A 25,728-nucleotide genomic window follows, 5' to 3' on the forward strand; every position below is an offset into this window, starting at 1 on the left:
TCAACCTCCTCTGCTACACTAGAAGTTACTGAAAGTAAGCAATTAAGAAAATTGTCATCGCCAGTGTCTTCGTATAAAGTGAAAGTGACAACAGAGTATGAAATGAGTGAAGAAGATCTTGACCAAATGATTGACGATGAACTTGAATCGTACAATGGTGTTGAAATGGATGAGAAATCTTTACTACAGGTGCCACAGGCTGTCTTGCACAGACCTCGTGCTTCAGACACTTCAAAATATTATTGTTCTCCTGTCGAGATCAGGATCACTGCTCCAACACCAGTTCCATTCGAAATGATTGGAAAAGACGCAGAGATGTCTGAGGACGATGGCAGTTCCCATCCTATGAAACACACATTCTGCTATGATGCCGCGCAGGTAGTCAGTGAATCTGAGAAGATACGTTCTTCAGAAGGCCAAACCGGAAAGGTTGAAATCAGAAATGATGTGTCCTTCCAATCTGCTGTGGCTATTGCTAGATCTTCTGAGGTAGAAGCAACCATGGCTGGTGAATGGGAACAACATATACTATCTGGAAATTCTGAAGATTTGAGGCAGTCCCCTCTGAGTGATACTGGGCATATTTCTGACCCGACATTGATGCAGACTTTGGACAAATCTGTAGGTTCCCACAACCCTAAGGATAATGTTTCAAAATTATCTAGATCAGAAGCAGACATGGCAAGTGAGAGCAAACAGCATATACTATCCAGATTTTCTAAAGATTTGAGGCATTCCCCTCTTAGCCATACTAGTGATATTACTGATCAGGCATTAATGCATGAGCTGGACAACTCTATAGGTTCCCACAGCGCTGAAGAGAATGTTTCAAACGTATCTAAACCCAAACAAAGTGTTTCAAAAGAAGCACCTACTATTACTGGGTGTGGTCTGCAATCATCTGCTGCGCTAGTCAAAGTGTCACAAATTAAGCAGGCATTTGAGGCACCTGCATTGTCAGAGGCAGCTGAATTGTTAGATACCACTTCTGTCGATGAAGTGAAAAAGTCCACAGAGTCATATTACCCTGAGGAGGATATCCCAGAAGTTGTAAGCCAACTTGATCATGATGATAAGTCATTGGCAACTAATGTTGTGGAAGAAACTCCACTGCAGTCCAAACAAGACACTATGTTAGTTGAAGGTAGTGATACACAGAATCCGAGAGCAAAGCTAATTTCAGCCAAAAGTGGGCCAGAGGTTGTGTTACTCGGTGGTGCACAGATTTCTGCCAAAGTGAAATCAGTCTCCCCCAAATGTGCCCCAGAGGGTGTCCAGACCATGTCTCATACTCTGGAGGAAGACAATGAAATCTGTATGATTTCTGGAGAAACTGTGGCGGAAGCTGACATAATTGACACCCACAGTCACTTAAAACACTGTGTTCCCCTCTCAAGTACAAGAGAGGTGCAGGTGTCACCAAAGCCTGTCAGACCTGAGGCAGTAAAGACTAGCCATTCAACAGAAATTATGGGACCTCATGTAATAGATCAAAATATGATAGAGGGCAGTCTTTGTGAGAAAGTCCCAGTGTCGGTGACCCCAGATGATGTTTCAGCGTCAGTCTGTGATGAGTCTGTAAAGCTAAAAAGATTATCTGGCTCATTTGCAACTCCAGAAATTCATAGATTGGACACTCAGTCTTCTGTTGGCAATGACATGACTGATATTAATGAAAACTTGTCTCTATCTGAACTCTCAAAGGATAGCGCATTTGTCAGGGTTTCTTGGGCACATAGTGAAATTGTTAGTGAAGAAACAGCAGAGGAAAACGAGGAACATGCTGTTGCTGAGAGTGGTGAGCCTTCAGTGGTTTCAAAATCAGTTAGCGTCAAGCTCAAAGGAGATGGGTGTACAGATTATCTTGCTGCACAAGGTTCACAACATCAAGCAGAGGCTAAACCGGAAAGTGCTGATCTAAGTATGGCAGTCAGTGAAGGTGTTTCAGGTGTGACCTCACTTGAGGAGGAGGTAGTGACCTTCAGTACTGTTTATGACTACTACCACCCACCAACTGAATGGGGCAGACCCTTATCACCAGAGTCAGAAATGTCCATAGAGTGTGGTAGCACATTTAGTGAGGAATTAACAGAAATCGAGCAGTACTATACTCCAGATTCTTCAAATGAGATGTTGCAGCTCCCTAAAACTCCAGAATCTTTCCACACTCCTGAAACTGAAACCCCGGCAGGTTATATGACCCCTAATGAGTATGCCTTCTCTCCTCTTGAACGTAAAAGACCATCCAATGACTCCAGTGAGAGGTTATTTTCTCCTGCTAAGTTCTTGAGGTCACCCGATGATGAGGAAATTGAGACAACACCCCCTGCATTTAGATTAGATGAAGGACGTTTCCTCTCAGAGCGTGCCCTTGGCCTTGGAGGACTACAGGAAAAAGTCCAGGGAATCCCTCCGGCTTTCCTCAAACCTCTCACCAAAAGGAGAGTTTTTGAACATGATTCGTTATCGTTTTATGCTGAGGTATTTGGGTTGCCTTCACCTGAAGTGAAGTGGTTTATAAACAAATCCCAGCTTGTTGCAGATGAAAGGATTAGAATGGACAGAGATGGTGACAATATCTCGCTTGTTATTCAGAACATTACGAAAGCTGATCAAGGAGAATATATTTGCGAAGCTGTTAACTATGTAGGAGAAGCAAAAAGCGTTGCACTAGTTGTAGTTATATCCAACGAGGTCAGATATATGCTCCCACCACCGTCAGTCACCCATCAGCATGTGATGGAGTTTGATGTTGAGGAAGACGATGACTCATCGAGGTCTTGCTCCCCTCAGGAAATTCTATTGGAGGTGGAGTTGGATGAAAATGAGGTTAAAGAGTTTGAGAGACAGGTGAAGATAATTACCATCCCAGAATACACCGCTGACAATAAAAGTATGATAATATCACTCAATGTTCTTCCGAGTATGTACGAGGAGAGTGGAGTTGACTTTGTAACGCAGGAAAGGGATGATTTGAAAATAGCTTTTGAAGTCACAGAAATGCCGCCTCGCTTCATCAACCCAATTTGTGATATGGAAACCCCTGAGACTACAACAGTAATGTTTGAGTGTTCTCTGATGGGAATTCCATCACCCATAGTATCATGGTTTAAAGGTAACAAAAAGATCCCTCACAATAACAATACATACTTGCACTCATCTGATGGAGACAATCATGTCCTTAAGATTAGGAACGTCAGCGCTCATGATAGTGGAATATACACCTGCCGGGCCATCAATGTGGTTGGGGAAACTCTTTGCAGGGCATCTCTTCTTGTGTTGAATCCTAAAAGCTTTATAGGAAAAACAAGAGGGAGAGAATTGACAGCTGTTTCACTTGGTAGTGCTAAAGTTCAGCCTCAAAAGTTTGACTTGGTTGTTGGGAATCAGTTTGAGGGTGAACAAGCATCAGAAATAGAGCTGGAATTTGAATTTGAGCAGGAAGCTGATGAATCACAAAAGGCTGTTAGACTTGTAGCCATGACGAACAATGAGATGAGCGAGCAGGGACAGAAATATGTCAGTATAAACTTTGGCGTTTTCGCAGAGCCCGCCAAAGATGACAAAATAGATTTCAAAGGAAAGTCATCAGAATTGTGTAGTTTCCGGTTTCAAATGACTGAAACTCCACCAAAATGCATTATTCCTTTGACAAACGTTACCACAGCAGTAGGAACTCCAGTGGTCCTCCAGTGTTTAGTGAATGGTAAACCTCATCCCACCGCTGAATGGTACAAAGATGGCGATCCAGTGAAAGACACTCGGTACATGATCCAAGAGAAAGCATCTGGACATTTTAATTTGATCATCACAAATGTCACCCAAAAGGATGCTGGAGAGTACAAGTGTCTTATCCAAAACAAATCTGGATATACTGAAACTACTGCTTTGTTGAAAGTGTTCTAATCTCTTCATGTCATTTGTTTTTTGAACTCAATTAAAATCTTTTTACTGTATGTAAGAAAAGTAGCTTTTATTCATTATAATGTGGTACTTGTGAAAAATGTTCTGAAATGAAGTGTAGATCCTATTTATTGTGTATAGTGTGTACTCACTTCACACATCAGAATGATTATATACATGTTATAATCATTTTTGGTGAAGGGGAATGTTTGCTTTTCAAAACAGTAAAAAAAATATCAAGCAATGGGTTCATTTGGAAATGGGAGTAATTGAAATACATTATTTATTTGTACAGAAATCACTTTAGTTTGTCTCTAACAGTTTTTATTTATGTATAAATAAAGGAGGTATATGCTGATGTAAATGATTGTCTGGTGTTGTCTTGATTTCACCCTTTATGCTTATGCAACAGACACACAATTGACCAGCATAACCCTTTCTTTTATGGAAACTTTATCTCAATCTAACTCATTATTTTTTACGCTGAATATTCTAGCTCGACTGTGACAACAGTGGAAGAAGAACAAGATTTCTACACTACTGACCTTAAGTTACCTCACAAAACAAAACGCTATTCTAGTACTTCAGAGAATAAAAAAGAAAAGCCTATCTTTTTGACCCAACTCTCACCAGCAGCTGTCAATGTTGGAGAGGCAGCTAGATTTATTGTCACAGTATCTGGCCTTCCAAAGCCTACTGTTTTGTGGTTTTATAACGGGAAAGTCATTACTTCTTCATCAGTTTACAAATTGGTTCATGAAAAAGATAAGTACGCTTTAATAATATCTGAGGTAAAAACAGAGTATGAAGGTGAGTACTCTTGTACAGCTAACAATAGATTTGGCCAGACAACCTGTACTACTTACCTGGAGGTGAGAAAGAGAGCTTCAACTACAGCTGCGCAATGGGTTGAAACATTTTTCAAAGCCACTGGTCAACCACCTAATTTCACTAGCCAAATCAAACCTATAAAATGCCAAGAGGGAGGTGAGGCTTACTTTAAATATAAAGTAACTGGTGAACCAATGCCAGATGTGCAGTGGTTTAAAAGTGCTCATCAAATTCAGTGTGGTAAGTCTTGCATTATAGAGAACAACCCAGATGTCTCTGGCTTCATCAACATGAAGGGCATCCAACATTAGGACAGTGGTCTCTACACATGTAAGGCTTCCAACCCATCTGGGGAGGCCTCTTGTAGTGCTGACCTAATTGTGTTTAAAGAGTCTGTCTCTGTATCTCAGTATAAGGAACACATGGTTGTTCAAAAAGATTATAAAGTATCCATGTCAGCTGAACAAGCTACAGAGTCCTGCTTGTACGAGGTCAAACTTCCTGGAGAGGCCAGGGCCAGCATTCAGGCAGGACATCAGATGGTGTACACCATTGGCACAGAGGACAGCCACGTTGTAAAAACCCTTAGAGAGTTGGATGCCTCTTCTGAGGAGAAAACCACCTTGGCGAGTGTAAGCACAGAGATATCAGGTGACAGGAATGCAGATCAAGTAAAGCCAACCTCCGAGCCAAAACATCTTGTCAATAGACATCAAGTTGAATCCCAACTGTCAATTTTAAAAGAACGATCACAAGAAATTCTCAAGCCACAGGAGGAGAAAAGTAATAAAGTCAAAGAAGGCGTTGTATTCCGCTATGTCAACTGAAAAACAGATGATTCCTGAGGGACATACAACAGATGTGCCCTCTGCTGATTCTGCCCTTTGGTCTTCAGTGACAAAAGGATTGTTCACCGAATTCTCGCCTTAGTTCCGGAGACTAAACAAGCATTATCAAAAGAGACTAAATTCCCCATGCAGAGACCGGATGCAGAGAAGGCTCTCCTTCGTAAGGATTACGTTATGAAATCTGCGCTGACAGCTGAGGAGAAGCAGATGTTACAAGCGGAACACACAGAACAAGTGCAGAGTTTAGAAAGTGCTATCTCAATATATTCTCAGGCAGAAGGTGAACAGGTACTGCATTTGGAGATAATCAGAGATCAGGATATCCTACTCTCCGAGGAACCCTTTACTTGGGAGAAACCAGCTGTAGAACAAGCAGGTGCCAGGAAAAGCCCTACTCTTTTACAAAGAGTAACCCACAATGAACGGAGATCTGTATCTTGCGAAGATACCACTGAGTTTGAGGCCAAGAGAGACACAATGACCATTCAGCCCCAAAAACAAACCCCTACCCCATTACATCTTCAATCAGTTCATCCAGAAGGTGCCTTAACCAAAGAGGGAATTATTACCATTGAAAATCCAGGCCAACAGACAGCTGCACAGATGCAGGAGAAAGATAGAAAACATGCAGCAATCTCAGAGGAAAGAAGGGACCTTAGCGCAGATTATTCCAAAGCACAGATTATTCCAAAGATCTTGATGTGTCCATGACAGGAGTTCAGTCAGAGCTTAGATCAGAATCCAGACCACAGAACATTCTTCAGGTCACTTCACAGCCCATGCAGCTACCCAAAGAAACACCATTTACTAGTGATGTCAAACAGCACCGTGCATTAATCCAAAAAGAAGATTGTTGGAACATCATACAAGTTACAAGTGTGGCAGATAGTCAAGCATTAGAGGAAGGACATACTGTGAGTTTGACAGCTGTTGACAAATGTACATGCAAAACCAAAATAGAGCCTAAAGTACCTATTGAGCCCATACAAATAGTGAAGAATGCGATCGCAACTGAGAGTAGTGCCCTTCTGGAAGCTACAGATCAAGATTTTGCCATCCTTAGACAGGAAGGACAGTCTGTTAGTCAGTCAATAACGATGGATGGAAAGTGTATGTTGATCGATAAAATGTCCCAACAAAAAAACAAATCAGAGTCGACAACAGTTAGTGTTAAAATCAGCCCAAAAGGAATGTTTTCATCTCAGAGTCTGGAGAAAGTCAAACTCTTCCAAAGGAGCTCACATTTGTTATTCGGTTTCAAAAACCAACAAGTTTGGACATCAGACATCAGTTGAAAGATGCACTTCAGTCTGCTGTAGCTCTTGATCAGCCACTTATACTAGCAGATGTTTTTGGAAGTTTGGAGGCTACTAAGGTACAGGAAGTGAAGGTACGCAAGGAACCGAAACATGCAATTTTCACTTATCTTATCACAACACCAGGTGCCCCTATGGAAATAACAATTGTTTTTGAAGGTCAATACCCCCAGACTGCAGATCTAAGGACAACTCCAGGCAGCTTTCTACTCAATTGTCTATCGCGAGCAGCATGTTCTTACATCTGACCAACCCGGCACAATGCAAATCAACAAGCCCCAAAGACTACAGGTTAGCAGTGCAGCCTCCAAAGAAATGCTGTCATCGATAGTGGAGACTGTCAAAGTAGCAGAGAGTGTAGTTGATTTCGCATCACCTAAAGCTCAGGCTGCTACACGAAAGACCGAATCTCGGGCTACACTTGAGACTGCAACTACTGAGGAACTTAGTGTGGTGCAAGAGTCCAAAATAACTGACTCCAAATTGGTTGCTCCAGCAATGAAAGTTAATACAGAATTACATGCTGAGTTTGAACAGTCAGTACAGGTGGATAGAATGACTGACTGTAACTGTATGACTGTAAATGCTTATGAAAGAGACGTAGGTATGACTGATATCTCCACTGACATGCCCATGACATCCATTCCAACTGAACAGTCTTTAGATGTACTCATCCAAAAAGAACACAGGAAGGAATTTATTTCAGAAGAGATCAGAAAATATGATCCAGGACATTGCCACAGGGGAGCATTGTAAGGTTACATAGCTTACATAGTATGTTACAAAAGTTAATTGGATTTTCAACGGACAAATAATTTAATCAGGCAAAGAGTTCAAGTGTTCCAAAGAACATGACACGTACACACTTACAATCATGACAATTGTCAATGAGAAGCACGAAGGAAAGTATTTATTTGAGGCTGTGAATGAAGCTGGAAAGACCACAACATCATCAAGACTCACAATTGATTCAAAATGTTGGATAATTGAGGATAGTTTTATTTTTACTCATCACCATACACATAAACAAACAACATTTTTCTAATGTAACATTTAAAAAAATTCTCATCTTGGCAGCAAACTCATACTTTATTTCATATATTGAAATGTATATAATTGTCAGAATGCTTTTACCATACTTTCAATCCCCACCACTAATTCACCTTAGTATTGTTTTATATCATTATTCACATGCTTATTTCTTCTATATCATGCTCAGGTATTTTCACTTTTCATGCTTATAATTGTTTTTGCGTCACTCATTAACTATTACATTTCACTCTTGGTCTTTCTCCACTGGGCACTGAAAACTTTTTGCATGTTTTCAGGTGCAAATTTGTCATGGTTTCATAAATCATGATGTGATGAAGTCACTTTCCTTCTTCCTCCTCTAACCATTCCACCATTTCTTCACAGTCACTCCTGGAATGCATCCCACCATACCATTGCATTCCACCATCAATGTTCCAGCTCTGTGCACTTGTCTACATGTTCATTTTCACATCATTATCTACCTGTGTACTAATTTACTTTTATTTTTGTGCACATTATAGTGCCACCCGTTTTCAGGTACAAAATCATTCCCCTGGAGATCAATGTTGGCAGCGGAGCCAAGTTCGAATGTGAAATTGAAGATGCACCAAATGTGAACTTCAAATGGTTCAAGTCTGGCACTTCGATCACAGAGAGTTCCAATTGCTGCATCCTCAGTCGGCAACTGACATCTTCATTGGAGCTCCTGAGCCCAACCAAAGCTGACAGTGGTGAATATACCTGCAAGGCTACAAACCAGCATGGCAGTGACACCTGTGCCGCCAAACTGACAGTAATTGGTGAGTCCTCTGTTTCCTTTAACAATATTTATGCAACTCTATGTACAGTATATTGATGTTTTCTTCTCAGGTTGAATGTTAAACAAAGAATTGTAATGTGCACCTGTTGTCTCAACCTTTGTATAGTGTATATCCATATCCTATTACCTTTTCCCTATCTTTAATTACTTTTTATAGAGATGTACCCGCTAGTATTTAGTACAATGCCTGATCCTATGACTTTATACGTGGGCAAACAAGCATCATTCCAGTGTGTAGTTACTGGCTCTTCGCCAATGACTATTGTCTGGCACAAAGACAATATTGCTGTTTCTTCTTGGGGGAACTATCAGATAGCGTCTGACAAGACCAAATACTCCCTACAAATCAAACATCTTCAGCTGATCGATCAGGGTACTTAAATTTGCAAAGCATCGAACAGCGTTGGCACTGCTACATGCAGTTCAGAGTTGAGGGTTATCAACAAACCCAGTTTCGTAAAGACCTTCGATACCTCAGTGTCTTCAGCCATTGGTAATACACTGAGGCTCGAAGGTCAAGTGGACGAGGACACTGGAGTGTCCATCACCTGGATAAAGGATGGAAAAAAGCTCCATCAAACAATGGACTGTATACAATCTTTTGAAGAAAATGTTGTTGTTCTTGAAATTACTAAGGAAAAACTGAAAGATTCAGCGAAATATGTCCATACAGCTTCAAATGATTATGGGAGTTCAACTTGTTCTATGATGTTGATGGCACAAGGTAAGGTCTTTATGTTGATATCTTGTCGTATCGCAGTGTGTGTGTGACTACAGATGCTAGTTTAGAAAATGCAACTGTTTCAATAAAAAAGGCTGATCATTTAATTATATTTTAAGCCACTAATGCTATGCAGCTACAACATATTCTTATATTATTTTTTATGTCACAGTATTCTCTTTGGTGGTTACGTATTGGTTATTGTTTGCAACACATTTACTGTTTTGCAATGCAATACTTCTTTCAGAACCCCCAACCTTTGTTAAGAAACTGGAACCAAAGCTAATGTGGAAGCACGGCATAGCTGCTCGGATGCAGTGCATAGTCAAAGGATCAGCTGAACTCAAAACTTCCTGGTCTCTGAAGGACAACGATCTCAGTGATGGAGATAAACATACAATCACTTTCAAGGCTGGTCTTGCAAATTTGGAAATAATCAATGTAAATGTGTTAGATAGCGGAAACTACACTTGCGAGGTGTAGCATCACTGAGTTATCGGTAAAAGGTTTGCCACCATTACATATTTTACTTGCTTAAAATTATTTTTCCACAAATTGCAGATAGCTGTATTATTTAATTGAATCTGATCTTTACTCTGAGATACCCCTGTCCTTTAGAAAATATTTGCAAATGGTTGAGGCAGTGACGGAAACTCCTGCCGTACTCGAATGTGAAATGAAAGGAACAGCTCTGTTGGAAATCATCTGGTTGAAGAATAAGAAACCAGTCTTCGCCACAGATCAAAAGTATAAGATCACCTATCAGGAATCCATTGCTCGTTTGGAGTTCTGCTCATTTGAAAGTGCAGACATTGGTGATTACCAATGCTGCATAGCCAATTATGTGGATAAAATCACCACTAAGACACTGGCCAAACTTAAAGGTTGGTATAGCTGGTAAATAGAAAACTCATATTGATTTGTCTAAATATGTTTTTGAAATAACATGGTTCACCGTACCAGGATCTACTGTTGCCTTGAAGTCTGCTTTCACTGGATCAGCTCCTCTTACTGTTAAGTGGTTCAGAGAGGACAAGGATATATCAAGTGGAGGCACATTTTTTATCAAGAAGGAGACCTACTCAAATGATTTGGAACTTCACTCAGTAAAACCCACAGACTTGGCTAAATACACATGCCAAGTGGCCAATGACGCTGGAACGGTGGCATGCACGGCTGTCTTGTTTGGGAAAGGTGCCCTTTCTTCATATACATTCCCAGATCAATATGCATTTGTTGTCCTTGCATCAATGTTGGTTTACTTGTCTGATAGTATACTTTCAGTTAAAATGTTCTTTGCTTTTCCACCTATAGAACTGCCATCATTTGCACAAAAGATAGAGAATATGAATTCCCTAGTTGGCAGTGAGATTTCTATGCAGTGTATTCTGAAAGGATCAGTACCTATGACTGTGTCATGGCTGAAGGATGACCATGATGTCAACGATGGTGAATGTGCTCAGATGTCCTTTGAAAACAGGACATCACTGCTGCGTATTTCAAATATTCAGACAAAACATGCTGGGAAATATATTTGTCAGGCCAAAAATGAAGCTGGCAGCCAGAAATGCTCTGTGTTATTAGTAGTCAAAGGTTGGTTGACGTTTATGAGGATAAAATTGGATTTTATACTCTGATGTTGAAAACTCATTGTTTAATCTTATATTTATCACAGAATGAGCTAAATGGCTGAAGGATGGAAGAGAGCTGACATCAGGGCAAAGATACAAAGTGCAGAGCACTGATAATAGCTATGTACAAACTATTCTCGATATAGAGAAAAGCGATAGTGGAGATTTCACCTTTGATCTTTCCAATGACGTTGGAAGCAGTACTTGTGAAGCCACAGTTTCCGTCCTAGGTCAGCTAATTTACAAATATTGTAATCAATATTTTGAGCTTTTTGTACAGGTATACCTGATTGAACAGTAATCTCATGACTTTCTTTTTTATTTATGCTAGATAAATCATGAAACAATATTTCACAAGAAAACTGAAGGAAACAGAGAGTATCAAAGGATCATTTGCCCACTTGGAATGTCTTTGTTTGGCTCTCTGCCCATATCTGTAATCTGGTACAAAGATGAGAAAGAGATCAAGACTGCTGATATTGTGAAGAGCTCAAATTCGTCTTTCAATTGTAAAGTCATTGGCACAGGTCCGTTTGAGGACCTGTGGCACAAGGATTTAAATTAAATTAAATCCAGCACAAAGCACAGCCTCTCACAAGTACAGGACATTCTGAATCTTGAAAAACAGAAATGTTATGGTGTAGATGTTGGTGAATACCAGGGTACCGTCTCAAATTAGGTTGGAAGTTGTTCTTGTAGAACTACTCTTCGTATAAAAGGTTAGTTACTTAAAATATGTACTATTGTGATAGGTTACATAACTTCCATGATGACAACACAATTACTTTAAATAATTGATCACTGCCAATAATTGTTTATTGGTTTGATTGGTTTGATGTTAGAACCACCATTTGTGAAGAAAGTCGAAAATGTCACAACTGTTTTGGGAAAATCGGCTGAATTTCAGTGTGTTGTCACTGGGTATCCAAATCTGTCTGTGCAATGGCAAATATCTGAGAACTGGATCTTGGAAGACCCTAAAATTGAAAGGATCTTTGAAGATAATGTGGCAACTCTAAGGATTCCGGTCTGTGAAGCCTATCACAGCGGGAAATATACCTGCCAGGTGGCAAATTAGGCTGGACAAAACAAGTGCTTTGAAACCCTCATAGTGCAAGGTTTGTCTTTTAAATTAGTCTGCTAGCTAGATATATTTTTTTAATTGTGTCTTTCTGTCTTTAAAATGTATGAATTTGATTAGAAAATGTATATTTATATGCATTTTAGAACCACCTCAGATTACAGAGAAACCAGAAGTGATAAAATTAACTATTGAGGATCCAGTCAGTTTAGAGTGCAAAGTGGCAGGCACTCCTGAGCTCAAAGTGAAGTGGACCAAAGACAGCAAAGAGTTCAAGTCAAATCCACAATACAAACTTAGCTTTGAGAACAACCTTAGTAGCCTTAATATGCAGACTACACAAAAGGAGGATGCAGGTGACTATCAATTTGAGGTTTCAAACCACATTGAGACATGCAGTTGCAAAATTAAGTTGATTGTACTAGGTCAGTGCAAAATCTTATATTGAAACAAATTGGTATGATAGTATACCGCTTATGACATGATATGCAATGGACACGGGTTTGACTGTTTTGTTGATGCTCTTGTGAAAACAGAACAAACTATCCCTCCAAGCTTCACCAAACCTCTGAGTGAAATACAGGAAATATTGGGAATGCTTGTTCAAATGAATTGCAAAATATCTGGATCTCTTCCTATCAGTGTGGAATGGCAGAAAGATGGGAACAGAATTGACGTTGGTGGAAAATATAAACTTGTTGGTCAAGACATTTCTATGTATTTGGAAATCGAACAGCTAGAGAGAGCTGATGCCGGCACTTACTCTTGCAAACTGACAAATAAAGCAGGAAGTGTTGAATGCAGTGGGGCAGTGAAGGTGAAAGGTCAGAATTTATCAAAATGATATACATTTTATACATTTCTCTCTCGTGTTAGGGTCAGGCCAGCTGATTATGTTACGGTTTTCTTCCGTTGAAGGAGAGTCGGACCAAAATGCAGCGTGATTAGTTCAATACATCTTTAATGAAGAAAAAAACCACGAACAATACAAAAACAACAAACGGAATGTGAAAACCTATACAGCCTATCTGGTGACTACAAACACAGAGACAGGAACAATCACCCACGACATACTCAAAGAATATGGCTGCCTAAATATGGTTCCCAATCAGAGACGATAATCACCTGACTCTGATTGAGAACCGGCTCAGGCAGCCATAGACTATGCTAGACACCCCACAAAACCACAAGACAAAAACACACCACAAAAACCATGTCACACCCTGGCCTGACCAAATAAATGAAGACAAACATACTATACTTCGACCAGGGCGTGACAGATTAACTTGGTTGCTATTGTTTCTTTAGAGCCACCAAGCTTTGTTTTGTTGCCTGAGTCTCATACAGCCCTTCCTAACTCCAACATGCGATTTAAGAGCACGTTTGAAGGAACACTTCCCTTCACAGTGAAATGGTTTAAGGATGACACTGAATTGATCACTGGACCATCATGTTTTATTGGACTGGAAGGAAAATCTTGCTTCCTATATCTTTACTCAGTTGGAGTTTTGCAGAGTGGAATTTACTCTTGTCAATTTAAATTTAAAAATGATGCTGGCATTAAAAGATGTAGTGCTGCTTTAATGGTGAAAGGTTGCAACATGCTCTTATTTAAACTCATGCATTGGCTTCCATCTCCACATCTTTCCTCAACTGGCTTCGATTATTCCGTTTGTCCTCGATTGCTTTTATCTGTGCTCTATTGCTTTGCATTTTCACAACTCCTCCACCACCTCCTTTTCACAGCTCCCTGACCAGTTCACAGGTCCCTGACCAGTTCACAGCTCCCTGACCAGTTCACAGGTCCCTGACCAGTTCACAGCTCCCTGACCAGTTCACAGCTCCCTGATCAGTTCACAGCACCTTTACCTGCTTCTCCATCACACCAACAAATGTTGTGTCACTCTTCCCATTTCCCTTGACACATTCTTCTTGCCTTTAATCCTTAACAGATGCATCAAGTCATCAAATTACATCTTTTTGCAGTTCATTGCAAGCGTCATATTCTTTCATTGTGTCAAGGTGCATGTGCTTAAATAAGCTAATTTTGCAAAATGTTGGCTTTGCAGAACCTCCTGAATTTGCGCTAAAATTGCCAGTCACAAAGATTGTGAAGAAGTGCGAGCCACTCCGTCTTGAATGCAAAGTTAAGGGTTCCCCCTCTCTGCGAATGCAGTGGTACAAAAATGACACTAAGATCACAGATGGTGACAACTATAGACAATCATTTGTTGACTCAATGGCGGTCCTTGAGCTGCGCACCACAAGATTTGATGACAATGGAGTCTACACTTGTGAAGCAACCAATGACGCGGGAAGTATAAGCTGCAGCACAACTCTTAGAGTCAAAGGTTAGCCAGTAATAAATTACATTGGATTTTAATATTTACTTATTATATTGAATATTCCATGATAATCCATTATTAGTATAGTGTCTGTTGGAGGTATTACACCGTATGTATTTGAAGCTTTGCTGCGTGTAGCAAACAGCTGCTTCTTAACATTTCTCAATATTTTGTAGATGCACCATCTTTCCTCAAAGTACTTCGGCCAATTGAAGGAATGAAAGGAAAGGATGCTAGCCTACACTGTGAGATGTTTGGCACAGCACCCTTTGAGATTACCTGGGCCAAATACAAAACGCCATTAAAGGAAAGTAGGAAATATAAGATTGTGAATGAGGATACTGCTGCCACTCTTCATATCATTGGATTGGAAGCTTCAGATTTTGGAGAATATAAGTGCAAGGCATCAAACAGTATAGGATATGAAACATGCTGTACTACAGTTCAACTCAGAGGTTAGTAGAAATGCGTCATCGGTGGGTATTTTTTGATTTTTCGATCCTGCTTCATGATGATTTATTTTTAGCCTCTCCATTTTTGTCCTCTCTCAGAACCACCAACGTTTGTGGAGAAATTGTTGAATACGACATGCACATTGGGTGAAGAAGTCACCCGGAAAGCCACTGTCAAAGGCTCTCAGCCAATGACTGCATCTTGGTTACAGGATAAGGATCACATTCTCAGAGATGGTGACATCCAGAAAATTACATTTGAAAACAACCAGCTCCCTCTTAAAGTATTTAAAGCAGACTCACTGGCAATGGGCAAATACACGTGCCAACTCCGAAACGATGCCGGAGTTGTGGAATGTTTTTCTAACATAACTGTATTAGGTTTGTACATTTCCATTTTGTCTCTAATTCCATTTTCTCCCCTAATTTGCTTAGTTTTTTTCCCCAGTCATTGCTTTTTTAAAATTCAGTTTCTGTAAGCACACCTCTGCTCGTGTTCTTTATTTTCAGAACCCGCTAAAGTTGTGGAGAGACCAGAGTCTTTCAGCGTGACTGCAGGTGATATTGCAGCTCTAGAAGTCAAAGTGTCGGGGACACCAGAGCTGAAACCAAAGTGGTTTAAGAATGGAGTCGAGCTCTCCTCTGGCCAGAAGTACAACATCTCCTTCTCAAAGATGATCTCCAGCTTGAAAGTGTTGTCTGCAGAGAGGATTGATATGGGAGAATATACATTTGAGGTCAAAAATGAGGTTGGCAGTGATCTCACCAAATTAAACCTCACTGTCCTAGGTGGGTGGCCCCTTCCTATACACAGTATGATATGACATTTTTCTAATTGTCTAATTGCCTAGTGTTTTGCCTAATGCCTGGTTACTAACCCTGTCCTCCTATAACAGATAAAACCATACCTCCAACATTCACACAGAAACTGAAGGAATCTCATCTTATTGTTGGAAAAGCTGGTGAAATGGACTGCAAAGTCTCTGGTTCTGAACCTTTCACCATTACTTGGTACCATGATGAAGAGGAGATCAAAACTGGACCAAATTATGAGATTTTATTCAGTGACAACACCTGCACACTTAAAGTGCCCACTCTTAAGTGGTCTGACTCTGGAGTGTATAAATGCAAAGCCGTAAACAAGGCCGGAACCAATGAGACCAGTTCCTCTTTCATTGTGAAAGGTCGGTAAATACACATGACTTGTTTGGGCTTCGTAATTACTATTGCTTTGTGATGTAACTGATTTAATGTCAGATGTTTGCAAGCTAAAAAGTATGTATTTTTATTTTATTTGATTTATTTTTTATTTTTTAGAACCTCCTTCTTTTGTGATGCCACCTCAGCCACTGGAAGCAATGCCTGGAACAAATGTAACTTTCTCAGCAATTGTCAAAGGAAGTGCCCCACTGAAACTGAAGTGGTTCAGAGGCACGAAGGAAATTGTGTCTGGAAAAGGCTGTGAAATTGCTCTCCGGGACAGTACAGCTACTCTGGAGCTATCGAAAATTGACAAATTCCACGCCGGAGAGTATACATGCCAGATTATTAATGATGCTGGGAAGGAAAGTTGCCCAGTTAATCTGTCTGTGAAAGGTTGGTCAATAATAGAAAATATTTATTTTTATTATATAGTTTTATTAATAGAATTAAAACTACATTTACATTTTTTTTATCAGGATGTGGACTAACAAACTTCTGTATGATTTTACTCAGAACCTGCTAGCTTTGTTAAGAAGCTGAACGACCACTCTGTTGAAAAGGGAAAATCATTGATACTTGAGTGCACATACACTGGAACCCCAAAGATATTCGTCACCTGGTATAAGGACGGCCAACAGCTATATGCCTCTTATAAGCACAACGTCACTACCACAGAGACCTCCTGCATCTTGGAGTGTTTAAACAGTGACGATAAGGATGCAAGTGGGGAATACGCTTGTGAAGTTTCCAATGACGCCGGAAAAGATACCTGCAAAGCACAAGTGTTCATTTTAGGTTAGTTTGCCTAAATTGACCTGGTAATTTATTGGGATTGTCCTATGCTGTATATATCTGATGTACATGTGCATGTTTCTGATTTAACTGTTTATATCTGTCACTTTAGAACCACCTTATTTCATTGATCATTTGGAGCCAATGGAAGTTACTGCTGGTGATGCAGTTTGTTTGAAATGCCATGTTGGAGGAACCCCTGACATTAATGTGGCTTGGTATAAGGCCGACGGAAAAGTGAGGTCTTCCCCTGATTGCAAAATAGAGTATTCCAAAGGCATTGCTTGCTTGAAATTGAGCAAAGCAGCCGAGGCTGATATTGGTGAATACACATGCAAAGCTGAAAACAGAATAGGATCAGCCTCATCCAGCTGTCGTCTGTCTGTCCAAGGTGATGCCCTTTGTCTTTTTTTAGGAATGTTCTCTTTTTAATCAGAAAATATCCAGCTTTGACTCTGCATTGGTTATGAAGATAACAACTAGTATGAATAATTTTCATATTGTTTTGCAGCTAATGTCATATTTTTTGTTAAATTATCCTATTTTCAGAGGCAAAAACGCCACCAACCTTCCCCAAGAAAATAACCAGCATTCAACAGACTGAAGGAATGGAAGTCAAATTGGAGTGCCGTGTGTCAGGCTCCTCCCCCATTGAGGTCTCTTGGCTTAAAGACAGTGAAACTGTGAAATCCAACGACTATACCATGAGTTATGATGATAACACGGCTGTCCTACAAATATCCAGAGGTGAAATGAGACACTCTGGGGAATACACTTGTGTTGCTACCAATAGTGTTGGGACTGCATCCTGCAGAGCCAAACTCACTCTTAAAGGTCGGTCGTTTGTTCCTCAAAGAGGTTGTTTTTTTACCTGCTGACTGAGAGACAGTGCATGTTCTGTATTAGTACAGTATCATATTGTACAGTATCAAAGCTTTCATTTCAAAGTATGCTGTATGTTCCACCTCTTTCCCATCATTGAACTTTTAGAGCCAAGATATCCCCCTGTCTTTGATAAAAAGCTGTCACCCATGGTGGACATTTCAGTTGGTGATAGTGTGGAATTGGAATGCCACATGACTGGATCTTTGCCATTAAAAGTCACTTGGTCAAAAGATCACAAAGATATTCGATCAGGGGGAAATTACAAGATGGCCTGTGTGGATAACACCCCACACCTCACTATATTGAAAGCAGATAAATCAGACTCTGGCCGCTACATTTGCCATGCCATTAATGACATTGGAAAGGACTCTTGTTCCACTGAAATTACTGTCAAAGGTATTTGGCCCACTGCCTCACAATTTTAGTCCCTTTCATGTTTCTTGAGAGAAACTTTTGGTATAGTACTGTTTGCTTTAGCCTCCTCTGTCACATTAAGTGAACATTGCAATCTTGTTTCGTAAACCATTAATGCTTTAACATTTATTTTCAGAGCGTCAAATCCCACCTTCATTCACCAAAAAGCCCACAGAGACCCTAGAGGAAACGGAGGGCAAGATGGTGAAGATTGAGGCACGTTTGTCTGGATCTCAGCCCATGACCATTAATTGGTATAAAGATGACAGTGAGATTCACAGCTCTGATCACTATGACATGTCTTTCAAGAGCAATGTGGCTGTGTTGTGTATCAAGAGCTCCAAAGTCTCAGACTGTGGGAGGTATACCGGCACAGCAACCAATGAAGCAGGCACTGCCTCTTGCAAATTGACAGTTACCATAACTGGTAGGTCCATATTATTATTTGTCTACTATGTTGTGTTTCTCCATAGAAAGTTAGATATAAATAATGTGTGTCTGCATTACCATATGCCATGTATGTTTTTCCATGACTCTTCCTTATTAATCCAGAACACAAGGAGCCCCCTACATTTGACCCCACTCTCAAACCTGTCACGCTGACCGAGGGAGAGAACCTGCACCTTAGCTGCCATGTCCATGGATCACCTTCTATGAAGATTCAGTGGATGAAGGACAGGAAAGACTTGAAAAACAATTCCAGCAGTAAAATAAGTTTTGCCGATGGTGTTGCTTCTTTGGAGGTCATGCGCGTATCAAAGAATGATGCAGGGGACTATCTCTGCAAGGCAACCAATGAGGCTGGTAGTGAATTCTGCAAGGCCAAAGTAACTATCAAAGGTACATGTTCTGGACCATATTTTTATTCAAATCATATCCAAACATTTGTTGAATCAGCTGTCGTGAATGAATGGTTATGGTTTTTATAACAGACTTCTTGAATTATGCTTAATGGCAGAGAAATCCAAAGCAGCACCTGAACCCGCTGCAGAGGAACCAACTGCAGCACCAGTAAAGAAACTGGACAACGTGTTCTTCATCGAGGAGCCCAAGCCTTGCCATGTAGCCGAGAGTAAGTGTGATGAAAAGAGATTTAGAAGCATTTAATTAGTATTCCATTAACAGCCTACAGTTTTTATTAATAGTTGGATATCTAAAATGTCCATAGCAAGTGATGTCTTCAATATGTTGTGTTAAATTCACAGAGGGCACTGCAACTTTCATTGCCAAAGTTGGAGGTGATCCTATTCCTAACGTGAAATGGATGAAGGGCAAGTGGAGACAGATCACTCATGGTGGTCGCATCACTATTGAGCAGAAGGGACCGGAGGCCAAGTTGGAGATCAGAGAAATAACAAGGTCTGACACCGGACAGTACAGATGTGTCGCAACTAACAAAGCTGGAGAAATAGAATGCAACACCGACATGCATGTTGAGGAAAGGAAAGAGGATGCTGGAGTTGAGGGAAACTTCAGAGCAAAACTGAAGAAGTAAGTGAATCTCTCTTTGATGATTGTGTTGCTACCGTCCACATTTCACAAGAAACTACACAAATAATATTTTCCATGCATATCTCTTCTATGTTTTTTTCTCCACAGGACTCCATCTAAACAGAAGAGTCCTCAGGAAGAGAAAGACATTGACATTGTAGAGTTGCTCAGAAATGTGGACCCTAAGGAGTATGAGAAATACGCCCGTATGTATGGAATCACTGACTACCGTGGACTTCTTCAGGCCATTGAGCAGCTGAAGAGGGAGAAAGTAGAAGAAAGTGGAAGATCGGTAAATTCATTTAACATTAAGTTGTATTCAATTGAATTTAATGGCTTTTCATTTTTTTCAGAACACAATTAAATTCAATACTGAATTTCATTGCTTTTTTAAAGACATAATGGTGATGGTCTAACAAGTTCTACTATGTCTTTTGGTGTGATTTAGGAACCGGAGAGAGAGAGAGAGTTGGATGAGGATTTGGTCGCTCTTGTGGCTGATTTGCAAAAGAGAATGGAATGTACTAAGGTAGGTTCCTCATTAGCTGTCACAATGAAATGTCTGACAATAACAACAGCAGAAATTCATCATATATTGTATGCATATTCATTTACATTAACGTCTAAGCTTATATTTCTTATTTATCTGCTTGTAGCCGGTCACCGTGAATAAGGACATAACAGATCAGTCTACAGTTACCAACAAGGTCGCTACTTTTGAGTGTGACATCAAGATCAACTTCCCTGAGATCACCCTGTCCTGGTACAAGGGAACTCAGAAGCTTCACAACAACGACAAATATGAAGTCAGCATTGTCGGTGACCGTCACATCTTGAAGATCAAGCAGTGTCAAACCAAAGACCAGGGCAACTACCGTGTTGTATGTGGCCCACATATCTCCAGCGCCAAACTGACTGTTATCGGTGGGTATCCATGGATCTGAATTTGTTTATTTTATACTTACATTAATGTTATTGATTTAAGTCATTATACTGTATCAGTAAATACTAATAGAGATGTACTTTTGTTATTTGTTTCCAAACAGAGCCTGAGGTTGAGAAACATCTGGAGGAAGTTGCGGGACAGGAGGGGCAAACATGCACTCTTTCCTGTCAGTTTTCTATCCCTAATGTCAAAACCCAATGGTTTAAGAATGGAAAGATCTTAGAAATTAAACACAGATACTCGTACGAGGTGGTCAACAACATTCAGAGGCTCTCGATTAAAGATCTCAGACCAGAAGACCAAGGACGTTATACCTGCAAATATGAAAACCTCGAATCCACAGCAGATCTCTTGGTTGAAGGTTTGTATAGATTTAACCATATAATGGGTTGATGTTGCATCTACCTTCATGTTGTGGAGTGAAGGTCATCCCAACCTGACCTATTTTTTTTCCTTCATCACATATTTTGTCACTAATATTTCAGTATTTTCACTCGTTTTCAATTTTTTAAATTTTTTTATTTGACATTTTAATTTTAGTCCTGGAGCGCTCTGATAATACATGTACACTACTGTTCAAACATTTGGGGTCACTTAGAAATTTCCTTGTTTTTGAAAGAAAATCACATTTTTGGTCCATTAAAATAACATCAAATTGATCAGAAATACAGTGTAGACATTGTTAATGTTGTAAATTACTATTGTAGCTGGAAACGGCTGATTTTTTATGGAATAGCTACACAGGCGTACAGAGGCCCATTATCAGCAACCATCACTCCTGTGTTCCAATGGCACGTTGTGTTAGCTAATCCAAGTTTATCATTTTAAAAGGCTAATTGATTATTAGAAAACCCTTTTGCAATTATGTTAACACAGCTGAAAACTGTTGTTCTGATTAAAGAAGCAATAAAACTTTCTTTCATTAGACTAGTTGAGTATCTGGAGCATCAGCATTTGTGGGTTCGATTACAGGCTCAAAATGGACTGAAACAAAGAGCTTTCGTCATTCTATTGTTGTTCTGAGAAATGAAGGCTATTCCATGCGAGAAATTGCCAAGAAACTGAAGATCTCGTACGCTGTATACTACTCCGTTCACAGAACAGCGCAAACTGTCTCTAACCAGAAAAGAAATCAAATCAAATCAAATCAAATGTATTTATATAGCCCTTCGTACATCAGCTGATATCTCAAAGTGCTGTACAGAAACCCAGCCTAAAACCCCAAACAGCAAACAATGCAGGTGTAAAAGCACGGTGGCTAGGAAAAACTCCCTAGAAAGGCCAAAACCTAGGAAGAAACCTAGAGAGGAACCGGGCTATGTGGGGTGGCCAGTCCTCTTCTGGCTGTGCCGGGTAGAGATTATAACAGAACATGACCAAGATGTTCAAATGTTCATAAATGACCAGCATGGTCAAATAATAATAAGGCAGAACAGTTGAAACTGGAGCAGCAGCACAGTCAGGTGGACTGGGGACAGCAAGGAGCCATCATGTCAGGTAGTCCTGGGGCACGGTCCTAGGGCTCAGGTCCTCCGAGAGAGAGAAAGAAAGAGAGAATTAGAGAGAGCATATGTGGGGTGGCCAGTCCTCTTCTGGCTGTGCCGGGTGGAGATTATAACAGAACGTGGCCAAGATGTTCAAATGTTCATAAATGACCAGCATGGTTGAATAATAGTAAGGCAGAACAGTTGAAACTGGAGCAGGAGCATGGCCAGGTGGACTGGGGACAGCAAGGAGTCCTCATGTCAGGTAGTCCTGGGACATGGTCCTAGGGCCAAGGCCAGTTGAAACTGGAGCAGCAGCATGGCCAGGTGGACTGGGGACAGCAAGGAGTCATCATGTCAGGTAGTCCTGGGGCATGGTCCTAGGGCTCAGGTCCTCCGAGAGAGAGAAAGAAAGAGAGAAGGAGAGAATTAGAGAATGCACACTTAGATTTACACAGGACACCGAATAGGACAGGAGAAGTACTCCAGATAAACAAACTGACCCTAGCCCCCCGACACATAAACTACTGCAGCATAAATACTGGAGGCTGAGACAGGAGGGGTCAGGAGACACTGTGGCCCCATCCGAGGACACCCCCGGACAGGGCCAAACAGGAAGGATATAACCCCACCCACTTTGCCAAAGCACAGCCCCCACACCACTAGAGGGAAATCTTCGAACACCAACTTACCATCCTGAGACAAGGCCGAGGATAGCCCACAAAGATCTCCGACACGGTACAACCCAAGGGGGGAGGAAACCCAGACAGGCCGACCACAACAGTGAATCAACCCACCCAGGTGACGCACCCCCAGGGACGGCACGAGAGAGCCCCAGCAAGCCAGTGACTCAGCCCCGTAACAGGGTTAGAGGCAGAGAATCCCAGTGGAAAAAGGGGAACCGGCCAGGCAGAGACAGCAAGGGCGGTTCGTTGCTCCAGAGCCTTTCCGTTCACCTTCCCACTCCTGGGCCAGACTACACTCAATCATATGACCCACTGAAGAGATGAGTCTTCAGTAAAGACTTAAAGGTTGAGACCGAGTTTGCGTCTCTGACATGGGTAGGCAGACCGTTCCATAAAAATGGAGCTCTATAGGAGAAAGCCCTGCCTCCAGCTGTTTGCTTAGAAATTCTAGGGACAATTAGGAGGCCTGCGTCTTGTGACCGTAGCGTACGTGTAGGTATGTACGGCAGGACCAAATCAGAGAGGTAGGTAGGAGCAAGCCCATGTAATGCTTTGTAGGTTAGCAGTAAAACCTTGAAATCAGCCCTTGCTTTGACAGGAAGCCAGTGTAGAGAGGCTAGCACTGGAGTAATATGATCAAATTGTTTGGTTCTAGTCAGGATTCTAGCAGCCGTATTTAGCACTAACTGAAGTTTATTTAGTGCTTTATCCGGGTAGCCGGAAAATAGAGCATTGCAGTAGTCTAACCTAGAAGTGACAAAAGCATGGATTAATTTTTCTGCATCATTTTTGGACAGAAAGTTTCTGATTTTTGCAATGTTACGTAGATGGAAAAAAGCTGTCCTCGAAATGGTCTGGGAAAAATGGTCTGAGGAGTGGGAGGCCCCGATGCACAACTGAGCAAGAGGACAAGTACATTAAAGTGTCTAGTTTGAGAAACAGACGCCTCACAAGTCCTCAACTGGCAGCTTCATTAAATAGTACCCGCAAACACCAGTCTCAACATCAGTAATGAAGAGGCTGGCCTTCTAGGCAGAGTTGCAAAGAAAAAGCCAAATCTCAGACTGGACAATTAAAAGAAAAGATTAAGATTTGCAAAAGAACACAGACACTGGACAGAGGAACTCTGCAAAAGGGTTTTCTAATGATCGATTAGCCTTTTAAAAGGTTGGTATAGTCATTAGCATTTCTTTTGTTTTCCAGCTGTCTGAATCTCATAGTTGTTTTTATGAAGTTTAAGTTCATATTTAATTTTCCTTTTTCACAGAAATTGAATTAGCAAGGGTACCCCATGGTAAGTATTTGATTTCTAGCTACACAAACTTTCAATTGTATCACAATTATTAATCAAAATTCCAGTCAACTTATCTTATATGACTTATATTTTATATATCTTTAATATTTAAACCAAATTCAACATCCTTTAGATGTCCCTGATTCATCAATACGAGTCCCTGATATGCCATCTTCAGTCACTCTCAAAGGTAAGAATGGGACATAAGATAAGCCATTAATTATACATTCCAGGTGGCTACCTCATGAAGCTGGTTGAGAGAATTCCAAGAGTGTGCAAAGCTGTCATCAAGGCAAAGAGTGTCTACTTTGAAGAATCTCAAATATAAAATAACACTTTTTTGGTTACTACATGATTCCATATGTGTTATTTCATAGTTGTGATGTCTTCACTACTATTCTACAAGATAGAAAATTATAAATATAAAGAAAAACCCTTGAATGAGTAGATGTTACTTTAAATATAAACTAACCTTATGAATCATATTAATAGTAACCATTATCACTATCTACATGTTTTTACTTGTTTATTCACGTTTGTATGAATAACTTAGTAACATGACCTAACTACTGTTTCTGTCAGTGATCACCACCATCAATTTAACCAACTCCATTTGAACATGTTTGTACACGTTTGTACACCTTCTAAAAAGATTCTTCAGATTTGTAACACGACCTAACCAGTATTCCAGCATTTCCTCCTGATCTCCACGATCATCTACACAACTAAACACGTTTTTCATATTCCAAAATGTTTGTAGTACAGAAAATCTCTACAACCACAGGTATCCCTTAGAATAGATGTTACCATTGGAGTTTGTCTTCTAGCAGCTAACTCAAGCGGGCAAACAGTTCATCTTTAACGTTCCACCTTGAGACACATTATGCTACTACATTGGTATTAGCATGTTTGCTGCTTAAAATACATTGTTGTCTGTCTTTGTATGTTTGAGCCACTCTTTGAAAATATCTTGGCACAGAATATATGGGCTCCTACTCTTTGTATGTGTAATCTTGCCGTAGTGCACTAGCATGCGTTTGCAACTCAGACACACATCTCAGGTCTTTCTCTCTCCTTTGTTGTCTCACAGGAGTCATTTAATTTGTGTGTTTATATTTGTGTGTGTAAACCGTAAACCTCTCTCCTTAGCCTCGTTGAAACAAAGATACGAATATATTCTCATTGTCTTATCAGCCCCGAGAGAACCTGTTGAGGAGGTGTCTGTCCAGAGTAAGAAGGTTGGAATGAGGGAGGAAATGCCACAAAAAGGTATTGGAAGAATAGCTTTTGTTTGTCTTCGATTTACAGCAATGTTATGGCAAAGTTCATTATCTTGTTAATGTGTGGCAAACATGGTCATAATCTTGTTTGTTTCGATTGGTAAACTCTTTGAGAGCTTGTTTTTGATTTAACCTTAATGTAAGTTGTTGGCAAAGTTCATAATATTTGTTCATGTGTAATTAATTAAACTCCATGTTTACAACTTTATTTTCTTTTAACTGTGTCAAAGGTGTTCCCTGTAATGTCATGCTGAATTCTTTTGCATGTCTTAG

The 25,728-nt window shown here is 40.4% G+C and overlaps 1 protein-coding gene across 1 annotated transcript in view; it reads left to right on the forward strand.

Moving 5' to 3' along the window:
• Positions 1 to 25,728, forward strand: part of LOC123990012 (titin-like) — a 181,279-nt gene that overhangs the window by 43,287 nt on the left and 112,264 nt on the right. The window contains 28 exon segments of the mRNA XM_046290750.1: positions 4,389 to 5,385; positions 8,452 to 8,730; positions 11,555 to 11,821; positions 11,945 to 12,220; positions 12,330 to 12,608; positions 12,720 to 13,007; positions 13,492 to 13,776; positions 14,253 to 14,534; positions 14,705 to 14,983; positions 15,080 to 15,361; positions 15,491 to 15,769; positions 15,877 to 16,164; positions 16,298 to 16,576; positions 16,697 to 16,978; positions 17,088 to 17,366; positions 17,525 to 17,809; positions 17,966 to 18,256; positions 18,411 to 18,701; positions 18,827 to 19,114; positions 19,233 to 19,346; positions 19,480 to 19,765; positions 19,874 to 20,057; positions 20,214 to 20,294; positions 20,422 to 20,689; positions 20,812 to 21,072; positions 24,149 to 24,175; positions 24,309 to 24,365; positions 25,370 to 25,444. Coding sequence (XP_046146706.1) covers positions 4,389 to 5,385; positions 8,452 to 8,730; positions 11,555 to 11,821; positions 11,945 to 12,220; positions 12,330 to 12,608; positions 12,720 to 13,007; positions 13,492 to 13,776; positions 14,253 to 14,534; positions 14,705 to 14,983; positions 15,080 to 15,361; positions 15,491 to 15,769; positions 15,877 to 16,164; positions 16,298 to 16,576; positions 16,697 to 16,978; positions 17,088 to 17,366; positions 17,525 to 17,809; positions 17,966 to 18,256; positions 18,411 to 18,701; positions 18,827 to 19,114; positions 19,233 to 19,346; positions 19,480 to 19,765; positions 19,874 to 20,057; positions 20,214 to 20,294; positions 20,422 to 20,689; positions 20,812 to 21,072; positions 24,149 to 24,175; positions 24,309 to 24,365; positions 25,370 to 25,444 — 7,429 coding nt within the window.

This window comes from Oncorhynchus gorbuscha, linkage group LG01, assembly GCF_021184085.1.
Source record: "Oncorhynchus gorbuscha isolate QuinsamMale2020 ecotype Even-year linkage group LG01, OgorEven_v1.0, whole genome shotgun sequence".
Taxonomy (NCBI): Eukaryota; Metazoa; Chordata; class Actinopteri; order Salmoniformes; family Salmonidae; genus Oncorhynchus; species Oncorhynchus gorbuscha.